We start from the raw sequence: 22,534 nt of genomic DNA, 5'->3' as shown, positions 1-22,534 counted from the left end.
AAATGTTTACACCACTTATAGTGTGGAAGCTATCCTACCCAAGACGACGGGTAGGGCTAGTGGTGGGCAACTAATAATACTTGTAAAAAACTCTTTATCTTGCAAATATAAGCACATACCAATTGACTCAAGATATTATGGGATACAGCTTGTTTTTCCGGCCAGCTTAATTTTGACCCTGTTCAACGTTTATGCTAGGTCTGAACCATATAATAGCGACTCCTCTGTACTCTCACTGTTGGACGATCTGGTTGGAATATATCAATCTAACTCTAAAGTCATTGTTGCGGGGGATTTTAATGCTGCTTTTGAACCATCTACCTTATTGAGCACTCTGCTCGAGGAAGAGGACGAGTTATGGGGTATCCCTAATCTGGCTGCTGGCGAACAAGGCTTACGCCTATCAAATGTCTCCCTGCAGATTGCTTCTCTAATCACTGGTAGGAGCCTGAGAGCCTGTAATGGGAAAACTGCATCTGATTTAGGGAGGAAGGCCACTTTTAAAAGGGGTGCCTACTCTAGTATCATCAATTACATATTCGTTGATGTAAGAGTGAGGTCACTGGTTGACGATATGAGCATCGAACAAAGGGACGACAGTGACCGCAATTCTTTATTATTAAAAATTAGGGGTACTGATTTGGACAGTCAAATCTCAAAAAACGAGGAGCCGCGTGTAACTAATAACCGTAGAAGAGTTGCGTGGCCCAAAGTCCAAGTTGACCAGAGCTTGTATACTAGAATATACACAATCTCTTCACATCATTTTTGACTAATCTGTGTAGCAGTGTGGAAAGTACACAACCCCCGGTACCAACTCACTTTGTATCGGTGCATCTTAAATTCTTTGAGGCTTTACAAACTGTTTTTTACTAAAAGTAGCCCTGGCAGACGGCCCCTTAGCACTGGGGTAAACCAGTGGTTTAAAAATGACTGTAAGATAGCCAAGAATGCTCTACGATTAGCAATTAGAGAGCACTCTAGAACTGAAGTAATTCGGGCTCGCAACAGTTACAAAGTGGCGTTAAATATAAAGCCAAGCGAGACGCCGCCGACAAAAACTGGCAAGATTTGGTCCTGGCTGCCCAGTGTAGGGATAGTCGCCTTTTTTGGCATATTTTCTCAAAGGGGAGTAAGGAGAATGTTTTCACTCTTAGCTATAACGTCCAACCGGAGATCTGTGTGGACCAAAACTATATTCCGGGATAGAGGTTCAGGGCAGTTTAAACACCGTTAGGGCCAAATGCACCCCATCTATCACTACCCTTGCGGCGAATGCTAATAACCCATCTTTGGTCTTCAGCCTAGAAGACACTCTGTCAGCAATCAGCAGACTTAAGGCGGGAAAAGCCCCTGGCCCCGATTTGATCCCGGGTCATTTATACAAATCAGAACCAACGATATGGGCCCTGTACATGAATCGTTTGTCTAATAGTATATTGGCTGGTGGGGACATTCCAGATACCTGGAGGGGAGCCGAGATAATTACCATCTACAAAAAGGGTGATACTTCTATCCCCTCCAATTACAGACCCATCAGCCTGATAGACAATTTACAAAATATTTTTTCCAGGCAAGTCCTAGATAAATTACAATGTTGTATGGATGACCACATGATATTGTCAACATACCAGGCGGGCTTGCCCCTTTGGATCTGGTTACAGTGATAGCACGACTCCACATGGATAGTTATGCCCAAGTTACATGGGGGAAAAATGGCGATCTAACAGAGAAGATACCGATACAGCGTGGGGTTCGACAAGGGTGCCTTTTAGCCCCCATGCTGTTTTCCCTGTTCATCAATGATTTTGCAAGTCGCTTAATGGTTGGCGAGAATGATGCACCCTGCCTGAACGGGGAAAAAGTCCCTATCCTGCTCTTTGCAGACGACTCCTTATTAATATCAAAGACTCCAATGGGTTTGCAAATATTATTGGATAGTTTTTTAGAGTTTTGTAAAGATCGGAGATTGGAACTCAACATCCCCATGACAAAATATATGGTGTTTGGGAAAGTGCTGGGTTGTCTTCGAGAGATCAAGATTACACACGAGCCCCTTGAGCGGGTAACATTTTTTGATTATCTAGGCATAGGTTTGAGTGAGTCACTCAGTTGGGATTTCCAGCTAAACAAGAGTTACCTAATCCTATGCCAAAGGTCCAAATCTATATTAAGATTTAATATACAATTTTTAACTCAACCTCTATCACCAGCACTGGAAATCTATCGTGCAAAAGCCCAAAGCGGAGCCCTGTATGGAGCCGAGATCTGGGACCACACCAATGCCAATAAGCTGACGACTTGTGAAAACATCTTTGTTAGATCCCTCATCTCGTTACTGGTTATAACTCCTCTCATTCCCCTCTTTTGTGACGTGGGGCTGAAGAGAATTGGGGATCTGGCTGCTCTGAAACCTTTAAGCTACTGGCTGCGCCTATGGATAACCCCCCAAATTATCGATTATCGAAATTCTCTTTGGGAGGTTATGATGATCAATGGTGCAAAAAGTTTACCATGGTTTAAACACATTGCAGACTGGTGCAAGTCATTGAGTATGAAGGACCTGTGGGAACATCAGGATAGGGCTACATGAGACGATTTACTGAGATTAAAAGCCATATATTAGGAGGTGGTGGCCGTCAACTATACTAATAATTTGACCACTGGTAAGTTAACATCTACATTTTTAGCTGTAAAGTCACGCCCACAATTTGAACCCTTTCTGGATCGAATCTCTCCCCCTCTTGTAAGAAGTCTATATATGAGATTCAGATACGGCAAACTGCTCCTAAAATTTCCTAGTAAGGAGGCGTCTGGCCTAGTATTGGATTTATGTCCTTCCTCTACTACTGTCAGAGAAACTGAAGAACACATTTTGTAAGCAGGAGGTGGATAAAACCAATCTGCCTCAATCTACGAGCTAGGCAGTATCTGATTGTGTACAGAATTTTAAAATCGGATGTATCTGAACCGATAGTTTTTTCTGTCAGTCACTTTTTATTTGCCTTCTGGATAATCCGCCAGAAATGTTTATCATAGATTGCGCCGTATTATGAATTGTTCTGCAAAATATGTACCTATGCATTGTGCACTTTAGGAACGTTCCCCACATTTCTTCAGGAAGCATGCCCCTTAGCTGTTTCTTAATGTATTCTGATGTATGTTCGGCTTGCCATCTTTTTAGTGTTCTTTTTAATAAGCTACCGTAAAATGTACCTCTTTTTATATACATATATTTTTTTAAACATTCTTTTTTATTCACAACTTGTTGGTCATTGCGATACATAATCACATTTACGTATATTGCAGCAATTGCAGCCCTGTATACACACATTGCACTTAAGATACTATAGCATATTGTTTACTGATGTTACAAGGGTCTTCACTGCGTTAAGGGTTCGTCAAGTGAGGGAATTGCAGGGGGTTCACACAAGCGCCCACGATATTCATTCCAGTTTGACCAAACTGCCACCCATTTCCGAGGACACCCCCGGGCCACATAGACTGTTTTCTCCTGCAGCATACACCAGTCCATATCTCTTTTCCATTCACTGAGCGTCGGCGGTGTGCCCGCTCCCCACATGCGTGCTATATTACGCTTTGCGATCACCTGTCCGAGCGTAGCCCATAGTTTGCCCATTGCTGATAGGTCCGTGGGCTCCCAGATGTTCAAGAGGCATCTCTTAACCTCGGGCCGCAGGTCAACCTTCCATACCATAGGTATACATGCATGCACCCGCTGTCAGTATGCCTGTATTGCCGGGCACTCCCAAATGATGTGAAGATATGTCCCCACCTCCCCACACTGCCTCCTACATTGCCCATCTGCGCTCCTACCCATCAACACTAGTCGTGTACCCGAGATGTAGACTCTGTGGAGTATTTTTAGTTGTATCAGTCGCAGCTTAGCTGATATCGCTACTTCTTTGGGGGATGATAAGGCCTCCCTCCACTTGTCATCTTCAATCTCCAGACCGTCGGCCTCCCACTTCCTCCTAAGTGCCAACAAGGGTTCTGGAGTGTGGTTGATGAGTTTTTTATATGTGAGGGAGATAGCTTTTTCGGGCAAATGACCGTCGAGCAGCCTGTCTTCAAGGGGAGAGAACTCAGGAAGCATTGTGCCGGGTGGGATGTTGGACAGGAGTGAATGCCTGACCTGCACATATCTATAGTACTCAGTTTGCGCTAAGTCGTAGGTCTGCTGTAGCGAGGCAAAAGTCACCACTCCCGTGGGCCCCCACAGATCCTTTATGCGGGAGATCCCTATCAGATCTCATTCACGGAACCCTTTTGTATGCCCCAGCGCCCCCAGTTTTTCGGAGACCCAAAGTGGGGTGGCCAAGGTAAGTTTGTTAGCCCATCCCAGGTTACGGTTCACACTATGCCAGAGCTGGACCGAGTGTTTGGTAGGGCCCGTGAGTGGATATTTATTAGGTTTAGAATAGAACGCCGCTTCAAAGTTTCCCCCCGGGAGGAGCCATCTGTCCATACTATAGCCGGGGTCGTCTCCGCCACTATATGTTCCCTAGTTTATGGCTGCGAGATGTGCCGCCCAATAGTATTTCCGGATATCTGGAAGCGCTATACCCCCATCGTACCACCCCAGTGTGAGTTTTTGAAGCGATATGCGCGGCGTTCTAACCCATAGTAGGTCTCTCTGAGCGGCCTCGATGTCCGCAAAATACTTGTTTTTATATTTTTAATTTGTAAATTGACAATGTTTTTATCTTTTGTGTACCTTGATGGTTTTGTACAAACAACCCGAATAAAGTTTGATGATGATGAAAAAAAAGAGGCCACTCATAATAAGGGCATAAGTCTGGTAGAAGAGGACCTAGTCTGGCCACCGATATCCCGGTTAAACGGTTCATGTTAATATTCAAGAGGGAGATAATCCTAAAAGAAACACTTTGACAGGGTTCCTGCCAGGCGTACTAATCTTAGTGATCACTGCATCCAGCATGGACTCCATCATTAACCTCATGTCTCAAAAGGAGTTTACAGCCAAGTAAATAAGCCTAGTAAGTATAAGGGTTAACGATGTGCAAAACATCTTTAAAAAAACAGTTGGAAATGCATCTGGCCTCAATGATTTTCCCACCTTAAGCTTATGGATGCCACTCATTACCTCCTGCGTGGTGATGGGGTCCTTCAAACTGCAACCTTCTTCTCCGGTACTGCAATGATCTGGGCCAGGCTGGGATAGAAATCAGTTTTGACTGCACTTGTAGGTCCCCTCAGCCCACACAAATTTGCTAACATTCCTTGAAAATTTTCCTTTGTCTTTTTCTCTGCAAAATTGCCCTTTTCCTTAATTTGTCAACTTCCTTTTTGTTTTATCTTTCAGCTTGTTAGACAAGAGCCGCCCACTTTATTCACTGAGACATAGTATCTTTGCTTAATTCTAAGTGGTGTGTGTGCAGATTTATCAGCTTTTACACACTTGACTGTCCCCTGATGCTGTCCAGTAGAAAGGATAGCTCCCCCTGCCTTTGTCGAGTCACTTGAGGAAAAGGTCTTGTTGTACCAAATGTGTTTTTTGAATGAGACATGTGTCACCTTTTCAGTCTTTCAAAAATGTGAGCACTCCCAGATGCTTGGTGGATGCTTTGAGGCTCTTAATATTGAAGCTAACAATGTTCAACATTGAGACTGGGGCGAGAGCACCCACTAGTGGATAGCCCGGTACCTCTCCCTGTACCAGATTGCTTCACCCAGTTGATATTGGAATGCGTGTTCTCCCACAATAAACCTTCCCTCCCGGAGCCCTCTCTCATAAAACAAACCAACTTAACATTCATCAGATGCTTAAACAAACTCAATACAATAATACCCATTCCCCTGGAAAGCATTACCCAACATTGTGCTATATGGCTGAATTTTCCCCTCACTCAACTCCTTCCCCTTAACCATGGCAAATGTCTCTGCAGATTAGGGTGACATGAGTTAACTGTTTTCTGCAGTGTGCTCAGCAATCAGTCTTGAGCAGCACTAGCATGAGACTCTGCATACTCAACTGTTTAACCTCTGTCCAACAAAGGGAGCCTCAGATGCTGTAACAACTGCACCTGTTTCCAGTCGAATTTTGGCTTTGTGAAGAAGTGAGTATATTAACTCCACTTTTCCCCCATCCTAATCCCAACCTAGAAATTCCCTCCTCTCTGCTAGGTCTTCAGCTGTTGTTCTACAACCCTCCCACTAAAAGAGATTTCGGAAGGGGGTGGCTTCACTGGTACTGTATGTTGTGGTTCTTTAAATAGTCGGTAGTGAGTTTGCATACACTTCACCTACTTAGGATAGATACTGCTAGGTTTTGGAACAGCTAGATCTTGTGACCCTGAAAGCATATCATGCCCTATTTCCGTGCCAGGGTCATGATTTCTTCTTTTCATTGTAGAAATGCGCTCTCATAAGAGTGTCCAACAAGTTGTCTCACCCAAAGTCTCCCCGTCTACGTTGAGTGTGCGACCTAGACGAATGGAAGTAGCATTTGGGTCGCCTGTGATAGAATGAAGATTGGCGAGTATGTATTCCACAAAATCCTTCCCTGTGGTAGTCCCCTTATGTGTATCTTGTTACACCTTGAGCAATTTTCTAAGTCATGTTTGGTAGAGAGCAAATCAGTTGTTCTTCTATCATCAGGATTCCTCTTTTCGATGTGATGCTGCTCTTGTAATTAATTGCTCATCCACTATTTTTTCAAGAGCATCAAGCCTGTTCCCAATACGTTTTTTGTCTTTTTGGAGAACCTCAATCCAAGATTTCAGTTCTGAAGTGATAGAGCTCACCACTTGTCTGAATTTCCTCCAGAAATAAGCAAAGAAAATCTTGAGTGATCATTGGTTGCACTGGGTTGTGTGATCATCTGGAGTCTGTTGCTCAGTTCCTGGCTGTTTATCTAGTTTGTCTTATCATCCTCTCCTTTTCAATAGCATGTCTTAAACAGTGGCTTCCTCCTTTTCCCCTTGTGGAAGACATCTGGGTCAGCAGAGGTAGAAAGAGGTGGGCCTCTTGTAAGATGGTTACTAGAAAGCTTTGCTGTCTCACCTCTAGAATGCTCACGCCGTCTCTGATCAGTGCACAGTGTTTGATCAGCCCTATTTAACCCTTCAGCAAGGGTTGCACAGTTCATTGAGAAGTCCTTCCATTATGGTCAAGGGTGTCTCCAACAGTTAATATTTACTAGCACTTGGCACTGTTCACAAGAGGGGAAGATATACCATGCATGGGACTGAAATCTTGACTCTGTTACCAATAATTTGTCTTATTGCATACCGGAGTGTTGGTTCCTACCACGGGGAGGCTTTGCAGCATGGGGCCATAGTAAACACATCATACAATCTCTTCCTCCGCCGTTGTTACCAAACTGGGTACAGTACTCCTGGAAAATATCTTCTAGTTTATCTTTGCAAGCTGCTGGTTAAGTACTGTGTGTGAAAGCTGCAGCACCATATTTACAAAGCCTAAGCAACAGTCAGTGGGTGATGATCTTTGCCAGTGTGGGCATTCGCCCGTGGCAGTTCCCTGACGTCACTGCCAATTAGCTGATGCAGGCTTACCGCAGTATTGTTACAAAGCTCAATCTTGTGTCATGAATTTTTGCCTGATCAGCACAGCTCTGCTCAGCACCAGTGGTCTGCACATCTCTCTCCCATGTCTTCCTTGAGGGTGCAGCTCTCTCATTCTCTGCGCCACACTGTTCAGGTTGCCGTTGTTACTCACAGCTTCAAGAGGAAGGTTAGGTGCTTGTGGCACTTTCGGAGCCCCCTTGATAACTCATAAGCACCAGCTATTTTATCTCAAGCCACTGCTGCTGTCCCAAAATAGCAGCTCCTTCATCTCTGGAGATAACAGCATTCCCATTACAGGTACCGCCATTGGTGCCTCTGTCGGGTCACCACTTCTTCCTTCCACTGTTTCAGAATGGAGCGTCTGTTCCAGTCCTGAAGGTCTTGCGCCTGCTTGGTCCATTTGCTTCCTGCATTCTGTTGGTCAACCATGCACGCTGGCATATGAGGTCCCTCTAGTGGTGCCTCCACAGGCAGTGGTTTCAACACTGCAGAGATCTCAATGAATTGGTCAGAATCTCCAGAGACACTGCTGCGGATCTGCAAAGGGGGAGTATTTCAGGCAACCTGTCTCAGGGGAAGCTGTTTCACCCTCCTTCTCCAGTGGCTACAGTGATAACGGATGTCTCCACTCTAGGGTGGAGAGCTCATCTGGGGGATCTGGAGGTCAAAGGTCTTTGGCCTCCAGAGGAAAGGTTGTTTCACATCAATCTTTTGGAATTGCTGGCTATATGTTTGGCTCTCAAATCCTTCCTTCTTCCCTTCCCTTCGCAGTGAGATGGTTCAAGTCTTAACAGTTCAAGTCTATCTTCCAGCTTCTGCCCGCAAGACCCTAGTCTAAGTCTTAGTAATGAGCAGCTTGGACTACAGCAACGCTCTCCTAGCAGATGTAAATGAGACCCTTGTTGCAAAACTCCAGACAGTTCAAAGCACTGCAGCCAGACTTGTTCTTAACCGTCCGTCAGGCACGTCCTCGGTGCCGTTGCTGAGGGAACTGCACTGGCTACCGGTGAAGAAAAGATCGTGTTTTAGGATCTGCTGCCTTACCTATAATGCCCTAAAAGGGAAAGGCCCGCTATACCTGCAACAGAGAATCAAAACTTATATTCCTGGACGTTGCCTAAGATCCCTAGATAAAGCCCTATTGTGTGTTCCTCGCATTCGCTTGACCCGCAGTGGAGGAAAAGCGTTCTCCTATCTTGCCCCCCACTGCTGGAACAAGCTTCTACTGTATGTTCGCGCATGTCCAAACTTCTGCAAATTTAGGAAAATCCTCAAATCCCACCTGTTCTGATCTTCCTCTTTCTCTTGATCTCTGCTTCCGCAACAGCGCTGAGATGCCCCCGGGTGAGTTGTGTGCTATTTCAAATATAAATAACATAACACTACTGCAATGTGGTACATCAACAAACAGGGAGGGGTAGGGTTGGATCTTGTTTGCAGAGAGGCTCTACGACTCTGGTCCTGGGTTTAGGACCATCAGATTTGCGTAATCGCAAATCATCTGGCCGGAGTGTTGAATGTGCGTGAGGATGGTCTCAGTCGGTAATTTTTGGCCCATCACAAGTGGCGTATCCATCCAGAGGTGGTCCTTCACATTTTCAGGATGTGGGGTATTCCTGGGGTAGGCCCATTTTCCACTCACGAGAACGCGCACTGCCCGTCGTTCTGCAGTATCCGATGCAGGGAGCATTGGGGGGCACGTTTCAGTTGGATTGAGGCTCACTGCTTCACGTTTCCCCCCATACCCTTGATTCCTCGAGGTCTGAGAAAGAATCGCTAGTACCAGTCCCAAGTCATATTAAGCACGTAGGGTGTGGTAATCAGATCCTCTTTACCTCTCATTGTACCCTCCGCTCAGTCTCCCTCTCAGGGCGGACCTCCTCCTGCCATCGCTGGGGCAGGTTCTGCACCTCCAGAGCCTGAACCTTCATGCTTGGAGATCGAACGGGGCAACCAGAGTTATTTTTCTCTCCTACGGGATGTGGTGGATGTTATTTTATCATCCAGAAAACACTCCACCAAATCTTTCTATGCTGGTTGGTGGGCAGAATTTGTGAAATAGTGTGGAGAGAAATTGATTGATCTCTTAAAAGCTAATTTATCTGAAGTTCTGACTTTTTCTCTTTCCCTGGTGCAACAGGTCTGTGCTGTGGCAACTGTTAAAGGTTACTTTTCTGCCTTGTCGGCATTTCATTGTTTGCCAGACCAACCCTTTCTGTTTAAATCTCTTATTGTTATGAGATTCATTGAGGGTCTCAATAATAGGTTTCTTCCCACTCCCTTTATTATGCCTGGGATTTGAATCTATGTCTTATGTTTTTGATAGGTACGCCCTTTAAACCTTTGCATAGTTGCCCTTCAAGGTTTCTTGCATTTAAGACTATATTTTTAGTGGCAATCACTTCAGCTAGGAGGGTGAGTGAATTGCAGGCTCTTAGTTCCAAGCCTCAATTTACATCTTTTTACATGCAGATACGATGGTTCTTAAGACCAGAGCTGTTTTCCTGCCTAAGGTGGTCACTCCATTTCGCTTGAGGCAGTCCATTACTTTGCCTACTTTCTATTTCTCCTTCATCCTTCTAAGGAGAAGGAGTGACTTCATTGTTTGGACCCCAAAAAGGCAGTTAGATTCTACTTGAATAGAACCAAATACTTCAGTTTGAATGTTCAACTCTTCATAGGATATGTAGGCAAGATGAAGGGCAAAGCTGTCCACAAAAAAAACATTGTCCAGGTGGATAATCCTGTGCATCAAGATCTGCTATGCCTTGGCCAAGAAGGAACCTCCTGAAGGTATTTGTACTCATTCTACCAGAGCTGAGTCGTCTTCTTCGGCTTTGGCTAGCGGTGTGCCTGTGGTTGACATCTGCAACGCGGCAATTTGGGCCTTCCTCCACACGTTTGCAAAGCACTATTGCTTGGATTCGGGAGTGAGGAGTGACGGCCATTTTGCTCCCTTTGTGTTGCAGGATTTTTTGGCATAGGCAGGTGGACATCCTCCTCCGGGAGAGGAACAGCTTGGCGATTCAATTCAAAAGTTGAGAAATCCACAGGCAGATGTATCCATCAGAAGAACAAGTTACTTACCTTCTGTAATACTTTTTCTGGTGGATACAGTATCTGCCTGTGGATTCCTCACTGACCCACCCGCCTCCCGTTGCCTGTCTGCTTACACCGAAAATTAATTAATGTTTTATGTGATTTTTTGCTTAGATCATGAGGTTACTTGGATTTGGGAAATATCTATGACTTAGTATTTACATATTTGGTTGTGTTCTGTATACTATGTATACTTGTGGGAAGGTTGTTAGTTAACCCGTTTCGCCTTGAAAGCATAGAAAAAATGGGTGGAACTGACATCTGCATGCTGACGAGGTCTTCTTATGGCTCCGATGACATCATGCGGAGTAGTGTGCTGAGCCATTAGATTGTGTTGTCATCATCGACGTGGGAGAGCTGAAAAGTTTCTGTGGAATGCTGCGCATTGGGATAATTCAAAAAGTGAGGAATTCACAGGCAGGTACTGTATCCACCAGAAAAAGCGTTACTGACGGTAAGTAACTTGTTCATTTGGCTGCTTCTAAACTAGCTCTGAGCCATAAACTCGAAATCCTACACAGTTCCGCAGACAGTTTGTAATTGAATGGTGCAAAATGCAGGTTTCGAAGCCTGGCAACAGCTTTTTTTCACTCTGGTATCGAACTGCTGAAAGGGTTTACATCAAAACCCAAATATTTTTGTTTTATGTCACATTCTGCTATAGTACTGCAATTACACAAGGCATTAGAACACTTTACATGTCATAATAAGGATACACAAGCAATATGAAAAACTGTAGAGTTAAATTAGAGCAGAGCATTTCGAAAACCAAGACCTAGTAGAAAAAATAAGCATGATTTCTGAACAGGATAGTACATGCGAGATGTTACATAAATGTCAGTTCAAAAATAATTAAATATAAACTGCTCTTGTGTTAGCTCAGATGGAGTTGGCCCACAAAGACCTCTTTTTGTAATAACTTTGCTGCCATCTGACACATTTTTGCATTCATGTTGTGTGTTCTTCTCTAATTCTTCGAATCAGATTTTGTATAGATCGATCTAGGTCATGGTATAGTTATTTATGGGGTTTTAGGAGCAGCATTTCCAATTTTTATTCCCATAGGATTTTTTCTTCCAGTTACAGCAAACACCACTGAACATAATTACATCAAACTTGTCATGAAGATGAAATTGTATTAAGTGTAGGCCCTATTAATACCAGTCTCTGGAATTCCCTTTCTCTGACATTTAAAACTCAACCAAATCTCCTGTTCTGCAGCAAAATGGTACAAATACAGCTTTTCTAACAATGTTCTTACTTCCTATAAAAGCAAAGTAGTCAGAATTTCTCTCGTGACTGCTTCATAAAAGAGTTTCTTATCCCAAAGGGAGCAGAAACATTTTGGGTGCAAGCCCTTTTTGGTAAATTTTCACACCACCTGCCTTCATTACGCTACTGATAGAATATTCTTCTGCAAGCTAGCTGTACGTAGATGGGTATTATATAGGAAGCCTTAAAGATACCTGTCTGACACAGTTGCTGCCACTTCATCCTCTTGTAAGATTCTTTAAATGATCCCTTTCCTAACCTTGACTCAATAACAAAAAAAAAAATCACAATCTTTTCAGACTAGCATTTTGCAAAAAGACTGTAACAACACTGCTTGCTTTCAAGGCTAACAATCATGTGGAAACCATTAGAAGTAGATTGTGCATACCAGCATTAGGCCTGTGCCTCTGTAATGTGAAAACTGCTTGTTAAGATTAATACAAAGAACTTGTGACATAAGATGGTAGGGTGCATTCTACAGTGGAGACTCTAGGAGCTTCCTTTTTGTGCAACCATCCACATGGTTTTCTCGACAATCTAATCACATTGAGTACAGGGAGGACCATGGGCCTGATGAGCAAATGTAAGAGATGTAGAAAGTTAAGTTCCCTAAAGAAATTAAGCAGTTCCTGACAGTAATTGCCAATTCTCTTTTTACTGTTAGATGTTAGTTATATATATTTTTTCGTTCATTAATCTTTGTTTTTCTGTCATTTTAGTGAAAACTGAACCAGAGATGACGGTTCCAAGCAATAGTAACACGAATTTTGGTACTCTGAACAGTACCATCGTAAAAACAGAAGAAATCACTGATTTAAAGAATTACTGCATCAAGTAAGAGTTGCACCTAAAATGCTTCATATTTCCTTTCCAAATGACCGCTTTCTTACTTTCTCTAATATAGGTAAGACAGTTATTAAGTATAGCAATCACACATTTAAGCACAGTTTTAGATTGTTAGTATCTTTGCATTCGAAAAGTAAGAGCTGATCTTCTAAAAGTAGGATCAATGCCATCAAAAACTGGAAAAAGCACCTATCTTCTTTAAATTCTGGATAATTTGTTTTTTGATATCCAATTTTATTGGCATTTTGTAAAAACAAGGTAACCAAAGTAACATTTGTATCACTGCGACATGTAAAACATTACATTGCAAACCCAAATATTATCTCCCCATCAGTTGGCTTAAAAAGATAAAAAGGAAAGGGCGCGTACTTAGCGCTAAGAGTAATCAGTCCAGTGGTCCTGTCCATTTGCCCCATACTCGTTCAGGCTTGTTTGGACACCCTTTTGCCTCATAAACCGCTTTTTCTCGGACAGCACGCCAATCAACTCTCCTACTCCATTTCGAAATAGAGGGAGATTTTGAGTCTTTCCAAGCCATTGCAATGTCTCTTTTAGCAATCAACATGGCTGTTCCTAGAAACAACTGTTCCTAGAAACAACTTGTCCGCTCTGGAGCATACCTTCCATCAACCTCAGAAGAAGAGCAAGAGGATTAAGGGGAACCTCCCACACCAGTATGTCACTCAATTCAGATGTGATTGACTCCCAGTATTTAGATATGACCGCGCAGGACCAGACCATATGGAAGAAGTCGGCTGGTTCGTCTTCCCAGCGTGGACATTGTGGAGCTGGAAGAAGTCCAGCTTTGTGCAGTCGCGCCGTTGTAAGATATGCACAGTGTAGCTAGTATATCTGTATAAGGTGAAGTCTGGCAGATATAGTGAGTGTTCTGGGGGCCATAAGAGCGTCCCTCCAGTCTTCATCTTAAAGCGGGCCCACCCATCTTTCCCATCGGGTTCTAAGAGGATCTAGTGTGGATGGGGTATTGTTTATCAGGAATCGGTATATTTGGGAGATCCCTCCCTTCCCTAGATCTCCCATGAGAATGTTGGCCTCCAGTGGGCTGAATTTGGGGAATGACTCTTGATTAGGTATGTGAGTGGTTAGGGTGTGACGTAATTGGAGATACTTAAATAATTGAGTAGAGTGTAAGGAGTATACACGTTGTAAGTCCTGAAAGGAGGACAAATGGTCTCCCTTCCAGACGTCTCCTGGGGCCTGAGGGATTGGGGCTCCGTACAGCATGGGCCTGAGAGAATCCAAGACGTCCTAGTTCAAGCCGATATGTTGGGTCTGACCATCCCCTGTTAAACCGATCATGGATTATTAAGAGGCGAGTAGCGAGATAGTAAAAAAGGTATTCGTCATACCCATTCCTCCCTCATATGTGGTTCGTTGGCAAGTCATGAGAGCCAGACACGCTCTTGAGCACCCCCTAAGGAAGTTGGTAATCACCCCATCTAGATCGCGAAAACAGCTGCGAGTAAGGTGGATCGTGAGATTTTGGAGGACATATAAGAGGCGGGGGAGAACCATCATTTTGAAAAGGGCAACTCGCTCGAGAGGAAGTTTTTGCCAATGACGTAAGTCATCTTTCGTGCGTCGGAGAAGTGGACCGACATTAAGGGACCAGGTCATCTCTGGGAGAAGCGCCACCCAGATACCAAGATACTGAAAGGATCATCTTCGTATGGGGATGGTTGCCTGCCAGTCTAAACAGTCCCTGGAGGCATGAAGGGGCACCACTGGGTTTTTTAAGTGGGTTAAGACGCTCGCTCGCTCGAAGGAGTGGAGGATCTGCAGACATCTCAGCCCGGACCAGGCTGGATCAGCGAGGTACAAGAAGACATCATCAGCGTATAAGGCGATTCGGTCCTCCTGAGATTCTTACCACCACCAGCCCTGCACTCGGTCATCCGTCCGAATGTGACAGGCCAGCGGTTTGAGGGCGAAGAGGAGAGGGGAGAGCAGACATCCCTGTCGGGTCCCCCTCGCGATCAGGAACACCTCGGATAACGCCCCATTTATATGGACCCTGGCTGATGGGTTAGAGTGAAGAACTCCTACCATCTTTCGGTAATGAGGTCCGAAGCCTGACCTTTCTAGCACGTCTTGCATGTAGCACCAGTCCACTGTATCAAAGGCCTTCTCAAAGTCAAGTAAAACGAAGGCCAAGTATAGTGTAAGGAGGTCTCGGTAGGCAAGGGCCACATGTAGGCGTCGAAGGCAGTGACGGGTGCTGCGGTGCGGCATGAAGCCATATTGGTCAGGGTTTATGAGGTTGTGGATCACTCTTTTCATCCGGGTGGCCAAAATCATTGCATATATATATTTTTACCTCAGTATTATTGAGGGAGATCGGGCGATAGATATTGTGTGCAGGAAACCGGGGGAGGGTGCGTCTTGGGTATGACCACAATGGTGGCTGTGTCTATAAGGAAGGCGAACGACCCGTCCACTATAGCTTCCTTAAATAGGGCATAGAGTTGTGGGATCAGAGTTTCACGGAACGCCGCCTAATACTCCACAGTGAGTCCATCCGGGCCTGGGGTCTTGTGAGTGGCAAGCATGGAAATTGCTTTGTCCACTTACTCAGTTGTGAAAGGCTCATCCATGGTTTTCTGCTCTATCTCCGATATCCTTGGGAGAGGGATACTCTGCAAGAAGACGCAACTATCATGCAGTGTGTGTGTGGGATCCACTGAGTACAGTGTCTTGTTATAGTTCGCAAAGGTCTGCACAATCGCTGTGGGTATATGGGAGGTTTGACCCGCTTTCTCTCAAATTTCGGGGACTATTCGATTGGCCATGGAATGAGTAGCAAGTCGTTGGAGCAACTTGCCATTCTTGTCTCCCCACCCGTAAACTCTGGCTACTGAGGATCTCCAAAACATCTTGGCTGACTCAATGGAGATACTGTTTTTTTCTTCCCGCACTAATTGCAGTTGTCGACGTTCCGCTTCCCCCTTCGTCCTCGCTGCCATAGTTTCCATACGGAGTGCCCTAGCTTCAAGTTGAGCGAGCTGGTGGTCACGGGCCTGACGCTTGCGCTTAAGGAGCCCTTTAGCGTACCCCCGAATTGTGGCTTTGCCCGCCTCCCAAAGTGTACCCTGACGCTACACTGTGCCTTCGTTAGTACGAAAGTAACTATTGAGCTCCTCCCCAACACTCTCTTTGTATTCTTGGTCTTGGAGGAACCAAGCATTTAATTGCCATATGGGCCTGAGCGCTGCCGTGGGGCCACCCAATTGTAAAAGGAGCGCGGAGTGGTCGGATACTCCGCGTGCTAGGATCTGGATTTCTGAGACAGGACGGCAGTCTGGAGCGGACATGAACAGGAGGTCTAAACGGGAGTGGTTGTGGTGTCCCGCAGAGGTGTGTGTATACTGTCGTGCTTTAGGGTGCCAAGTGCGCCAGACATCAGAGATCCAGTGTAGCAGTCCAGTCCAATCCAAGACATCTGGACCCTAATTTTCTGTGAGAGGATATGGGACCCGTAGCATCCTCCGTGGGCTCCGGGACAGCATTAAAATCGCCCCCAACTATCGTCAAACCCTGTGGAAGAGTGGATAGTATTTTCAGTGCAGCTTGGAGCGTGGGCTCTAAATTCGCTGGAGGAGTGTATAGTGATACTAGATTAAAAGTTGATTCTCATAGGGTACTGGAGAGAGCTGTGAATTGACCTGAAGGGTCGTTGAACACTTGGGTCATTGTGAAGAGAAGGGAGCGGCATAGGAGAGGCCATTCACATTCTATGAGAGCATTCTCATGGGCTCGCTCTCATTATATGGACCTAACATGATGCCAGAAGAAAAGAGCGATATACCCCAAGATTTGACCAATCAAAACCACAGGATCCTAGTGCTGTTTCTCATGAACCCATGGAAATTGGGTCTGTTCGAGCATCCCTTTCTTCCGATGAGAGAGACTTCAGGCGAAAGAATGGATTATGTTTATGTTGTGGGAAAAAGGGGCATTTCCTAAGAGAATGTACGGTCAAACCCAAAATCAGTCGCCCACGGATAGGAGCAGCAGTCATTAGTACAAACAAATCATCGACTGAAAACTAGCAGGCTCAAGACGAGATGAAGGGGAGTCATCGAGCGCTAAATATATCCCTTCTATCAAGAAAGATTCCTTTGTGTGTAAGGAACATTTCTTTATTCCATTGGTCTTGTATATTAATCAGGAACCTTGCTACACCCAAGCTATGGTAGATTCGGGAGCCATAGGATGTTTCATGGATAAAGAAGCAACTCAACGGTTGGGGGTCCAGCTTATAACTAAGCCATTACCAGAAGTTGTTTTGCAGTTGATGGGAAACGATTGGAAACCGGGCCTATTAGTCACGCCACCAAAGTATATATGGTCAAGTATAACGGGAATCATCAGGAATTCCTTTCCTTCAACATAATTCAAGCACCATTATATGGGATAATTCCGGGTTTACCATGGCTAAAAACACATAACCCCACCATAAATTGGGCTAACAAGGTCCTAACCATGGAGTCAGACTATTGCAAAATACATTGTCTAAAGATGTTCAACCTTCCTTCCAATGCATTGGCTAACCGTCTTCATATAGCTACTGCAGCCGAGAAGGAGACCTGCTACCTTCTTGTTATCACCAGTATGCTGATGTTTTTTGCGATCAAATGGCTGAAGAACTCCCTCCTCACAGGCCATATTACTGTAGGATTGATCTTATGTCTGGCACCGTGGTTCCCTGTGGTAGGGTCTATGCCGTGACCGAGCCAGAACACGTACATCTGTGTCAATACCTTGACAAATACCTCGCGTTGGGGTTTATACGTCATTCCGGTTCACCTGCTGCCTCTCCTTTGTTTTTTATCTCAAAGTGAACGGGGAGCTTCAGACGTGTATTGACTTTTGCGCCTCGAACACCATCACAGTCCGGAATCGATATCCTCTCCCTTTGATATTGGTATTGCTGGAACAGGCCAAAGGAGCTGTGATATACACCAAACTAGACCTGAAAGGAGCATACCATTTGGTGAGGATGCGCCTTCAAGACTCGCTGTAGATTATACGAGTATCAGGTCATGCCATTTGGGTTATGTAATGCGCCATCCGCATTTCAATTCTTTCTTAACGATTTCCTACGGGAATACCTGGATAAGATAGTAGTCGTTTACATAGACGACATACTGATCTTTTCCTCTAATGAAGAGGAGCATGTTACACAGATGGGATTGATTCTTCAAGCCCTGAAAGACAATCATGTCTTTTGCAAAATCAGCAAATGTGAATTCCACGTGTCCACAGTAGAATTCTTGGGAGTGATGCTCACGCCAACAGGACAAGAAATGGCTAATAGGAAAGTGAGGGCAATCACTGAATGGCCTTGTCCCAAGAACATTAGGGACATCCAGTGCTTCCTGGGATTTGCAAATTTTTATTGTTGTTTTATATCCCAGTTTTCCAACAAGGCGGCACCTAAAACAAAACTGGTGAAGAAAAACACACACTTCCAATGGACTGAGGAGGCACAAACAGTGTTTAACATTCTGAAGGAAGCATTCATTACAGCTCCTATCCTAACCCATGCTGATCCGGCATTGCCATTCTTAGTAGAGGCGGACACCTTGGAAGTGGCGATTGGAGCTGTATTGTCCCAGAGAAATGCTAACACAGGACAGCTGCATCCTGTAGCCTTCATGTCCAAAAAATTGAACAGCGCGGAGCAGAATTACACCATTGCGGAAAAAGAGCTGTTGGCCATAAAAGAAGCTTTTGTGGAGGCATTGGTTGATGGGAGCTAGACATACAGTTCCTAAAGACCGTCCAGCAGCAAACACCTTGTTTATTACGATGGATGATGTTTTTTGAGGAATATGCCTTCATAGTGACATTTCGGCCTGGAGGTATGAATAGGAAGGCGGACGCTCTGTCAAGACAAGAGTCCACGGTGGTACCTCTTCATGGCCCCGAAAGATCGATCATCAAACATACGAAAGTTATCGTAGTGATTTACACGGACGCCTTTTTAAAGAAGGTGGTGAAAGGAATCCAAACTTTTCGATGGAAGGATTGGTTGAAAGGACATCCAGAATGGAAGAAGCAACAAGGCATACCCATTAAGGGAACAAAGGTTCTCATTCCCACTGCTAAATTAAGACAGATGGTCTTTCAATGGTGTCATGTACATCCGAGTGCAGGACATCACGGAAGAGAAAAGACATCTGAAAAGATCAATCAACAGTTTTGGTGACCTACCCTTAGAAGAGATGTACCTTCGTGGGTATAAAACTGTAGTGTGTGCTCAAATGAATTCTATTAAAGGCAAACCACTAGGTCTCTTACACCCTCTACCCACTCCGGATAAACCGTGGGAAAGATTTTCAGTAGACTTTATAGTAGGACTACCTAAGGATAAAGAACACACGGTTATCGTGGTGGTAATCGATTATTTGAATAAGATGTGACATTTCATTGCTTGTAAACAAATCCCCACAGCAGGACAGTTGGCCAAATTGCTATTGTTACATGTGGTTAGATTACATGGGCTTCCCCAAGTGCTTGTGTCAGACCATGGGGCCCAATTCACTGCACATTTCTGGCAAATATGGGGTTCAGCCCTACAAATCTCCTCCACCATGTCCAATAGTTTCCATACGCAGACGGATGGTCAAACAGAGAGGCTAAATCAGACTCTTAAACAGTATATGCGCTGCTATGTAGAAAAAAAATCAGAAGCGTGGGTGGAGTGTTTATGGCTTGCAGAAATAGCTTACAACGATGCTCAGCATAGCTCAATCAAACATTCTCCTTTCTACAGCTCATATGGTCATCACCCCCGTTTTATTCCCTTTCTAACACCTAGCAATAGTGAGTGTCTTCCTGAGGTACACAAGCGAATCTCACAGATCCTTAGAATCTTGAAGGACACACAAGAACAGTTAGTCCACGCTAATGAGCGATACAAAAGGCACGCAGACAAACATCGCAGGCCAGGCCCTACCTATCAAAAAGGGGGTTTAGTGTGGCTATCGACATGTAACATCCGTTTCAAACGGTATAGTGTGTTTAACCCAAAATATATTGTTCCTTACAGGGTATTGAAGCACATTAATCCGGTGGCTGTGAAACTTGTTTTACCTTCACATTTGAAAATCCACCCTGTGTTTCATGTGTCCTTACTCAAACCATCGTATGGCTCGGTGAAACAGAGGCCGGCGCCTTTGTGGGTTGATCAGGACGAGGAATATGAGGTGGCTGGTATTCTTGACTCTAAGATTCGGCGAAATAACCTTTTGTATCTGGTGGCATGGAATGAGTATGGAGCTGATGAGAACTCCTGGGAACCTGAATCCTCCTGGTATGATTAAAGCCTTCCAGAGACGTCACCCACACAAGCCCTGTGCCTGTCAGTGTTTTCCGAAAAGGGCATGGACTGTCAGGGGTCACGGGAATTAGTCACTGCCAGGCATCAGGGAGAAATGGAGCACGGGAGAACTAAATCTACCAGCAGCAGCAGTGGACGTATGACGTCCGCTGCACCGTCGTGCGTGACGTCTGGTATCCACGGAAAAAGGAGGATTCAGCAGGAGACACTGCCAATTATTCGTGAAGGTCCTGTCTTTTGTGCTCTCGATTTTTGTGGCAGACTTTGAGTATCCTGTTTGGATAAGTGTGCCATTGGGCACCGCTTATTTTTCTATTTGTACTTTTGTCCGATGAGTGCCTTTCTAAACTCTCTCGGTGTGGCTGGTCATTCCAGCAACCCTTCATATATTTCCCTACGTTGGAGAGTCCTTTTGCCTTACGGACTCATGCGAGGGACATATCTTGATTGTTCTTGAGTGTCAGACCTTGTTCTTATCATTTACGCTTAAAAGGATTTCTCCTTTCCTTCCCTGTTGGCGAGTCCTTGGCTGAGATTAATGCAGGAAGTGTTCTGTTTGCCTCATTATTGACCGGGCTTTCTACATACACGGAGAGTGATTATGAACTCTCATAACGTTTTGCTTTGTTGCTTCATATATGGATACAGTGTATGAGGATGCTTTGAACGATGCCATGAGTGTATTTTACATCATTGCTGGCTTATGATTTTGAACCTCTTGACAACAAGCATTGTTTCACTATTTGCTCCGTTTTGTGTTTACATATACACGGGGTGGCTCGTGGCAAGTGGTTCTTTCTTTAGTGTTCTCGGCCATCTTACACAGATACAAAGGTATACTGTGTAAGGAAGCAAGATCACCTTCTTACCACCCATTTCTGCAAGGAAGCATTTTCTTTCTTTACAGGTTAGTTGAAGATGGGGTTCATGCAGTCTTTGAGGGAGTAGTCATAGATAGCTCATCTGGATGAACGCATATTATAACATTTCCTTTTGTGTTCACAGGTTTCCCTCCCCGCGGTCCCCATCCTTCCCCCGCTTGACCATCCTAAATTCTGCGTGTACTCATATCCAGACTTGGCTGTCGAGAGGTGGACCCCTAAGAGCATCGGTTCGATCCTGAGGATACGTTCTGGCCGGGGACACCCGGTATCTATGATTCGACAGAAGGCAGCCACTGCATCATTGAAGTGAGGGTGGACATGCCTTGCTACTGCAGGCGTATGCTTAAGGAGCCCTGTAGCAGCCTAAAAAGTGTTTAGTCTGTACAACTCCACAGATGCAACCAAACAATTTGGTAGCTCTATTTAAGAAGTGCTAGGTAACTTAACTCATTGCACTGAGCTGGGAGACCGCCGATGGGTAAAGAGGTGCATCAAGAGAGCTCCAGCCAAGTCCTTAGAAAGAGGCTAAAAAGACTCAGAGGGATAGTTGAAAAATTGTAGGGAGAGTAATCACGATTGACGCTAAAGCGAGGATTCAGATTTTTCCATGAGGTTTTCGATGTAGTCTGAGAATGTTATGTACTGGAAGTGGTTTCCCCAAGACTCTTTGATGCCATTTTGTAGCATCAAGCCGTTCTTTAAGTTCTGCCCCAATTGCCATTAAAAGTTTGTTGCTAACGATGAATACCAAGTATGGATTTCTGTGACTCAAGAGACCATAAGTCTAAAGACTGTTATGCCTGTTTGCTTTTTTAATAAAAAACAGTGATGCACAGGGAGAAGATATTAATCATGCACTGGGCTCATTGGACATATCAGGGAAGTCTGAATTAGGGAGGCAGAGGAGAAAAGCTCCATCTATGGACGATATGGGTTTCTCTTATGGGAAAGATATCAAAACAACTTTGAAGGCTCAAGAAAAGCAACATTTGCATCCCAACGAATTTACATATCATGACATCAAGGCTCACTAGAAGTCCTATCCTAAACGCACAGTGCCCCAAAAAGGCTTTCAGAATGGTCGAAGGTAAAAGTATCTAAGCTTGTGATAAAAAGGCAAAAGTCAAAAACATCAAGTGATCAGGGCAGGTCACCTAAAGACGAACACTAAACAACAAAGAAGTCATAAGTTTAAGAAGTTGTCAACATAACTCTTCCTTCTGGGTTCAAAGAGGAGGACACTAAGAAAGAATTACTTAAGAGCATCTGCTCCACTTCGGAAGACAATTGCGTCAAAACAGGAAAGACATGGTGCCTTAAGAGGACTATGAATAGCACCATAAACAAGCATAAGAACGCTGTTAATAGCACAGCATAAGAGTGAAGGAATAAAGTTGTGCACGCTCAAGTCACAAGCTCAAGTTCAATACCACTGAGCAATTACGCGCCAAACCACTGTTTGCAAGCACTGTGTAGATTGTAAGCACAGGCTCCAA

General features: G+C 44.6%; 1 protein-coding gene across 4 annotated transcripts in view; it reads left to right on the top strand.

Moving 5' to 3' along the window:
- Positions 1 to 22,534, top strand: part of YEATS2 (YEATS domain containing 2) — a 1,415,500-nt gene that overhangs the window by 1,068,296 nt on the left and 324,670 nt on the right. For all 4 annotated transcript variants that reach the window (XM_085634927.1, XM_085634925.1, XM_085634929.1 and 1 more), the window contains one exon: positions 12,662 to 12,776. In XM_085634927.1, the coding sequence (XP_085491053.1) occupies positions 12,662 to 12,776 (115 nt within the window). The remainder of the gene's footprint in view (positions 1 to 12,661; positions 12,777 to 22,534) is intronic.

The sequence above is a fragment of the Triturus cristatus genome, chromosome 11 (assembly GCF_964204655.1).
Source record: "Triturus cristatus chromosome 11, aTriCri1.1, whole genome shotgun sequence".
Classification (NCBI taxonomy): Eukaryota; Metazoa; Chordata; class Amphibia; order Caudata; family Salamandridae; genus Triturus; species Triturus cristatus.
The sequence above is the reverse complement of the archived record's forward strand: the minus strand, read 5'-3'. Positions and strand labels throughout refer to the sequence as shown.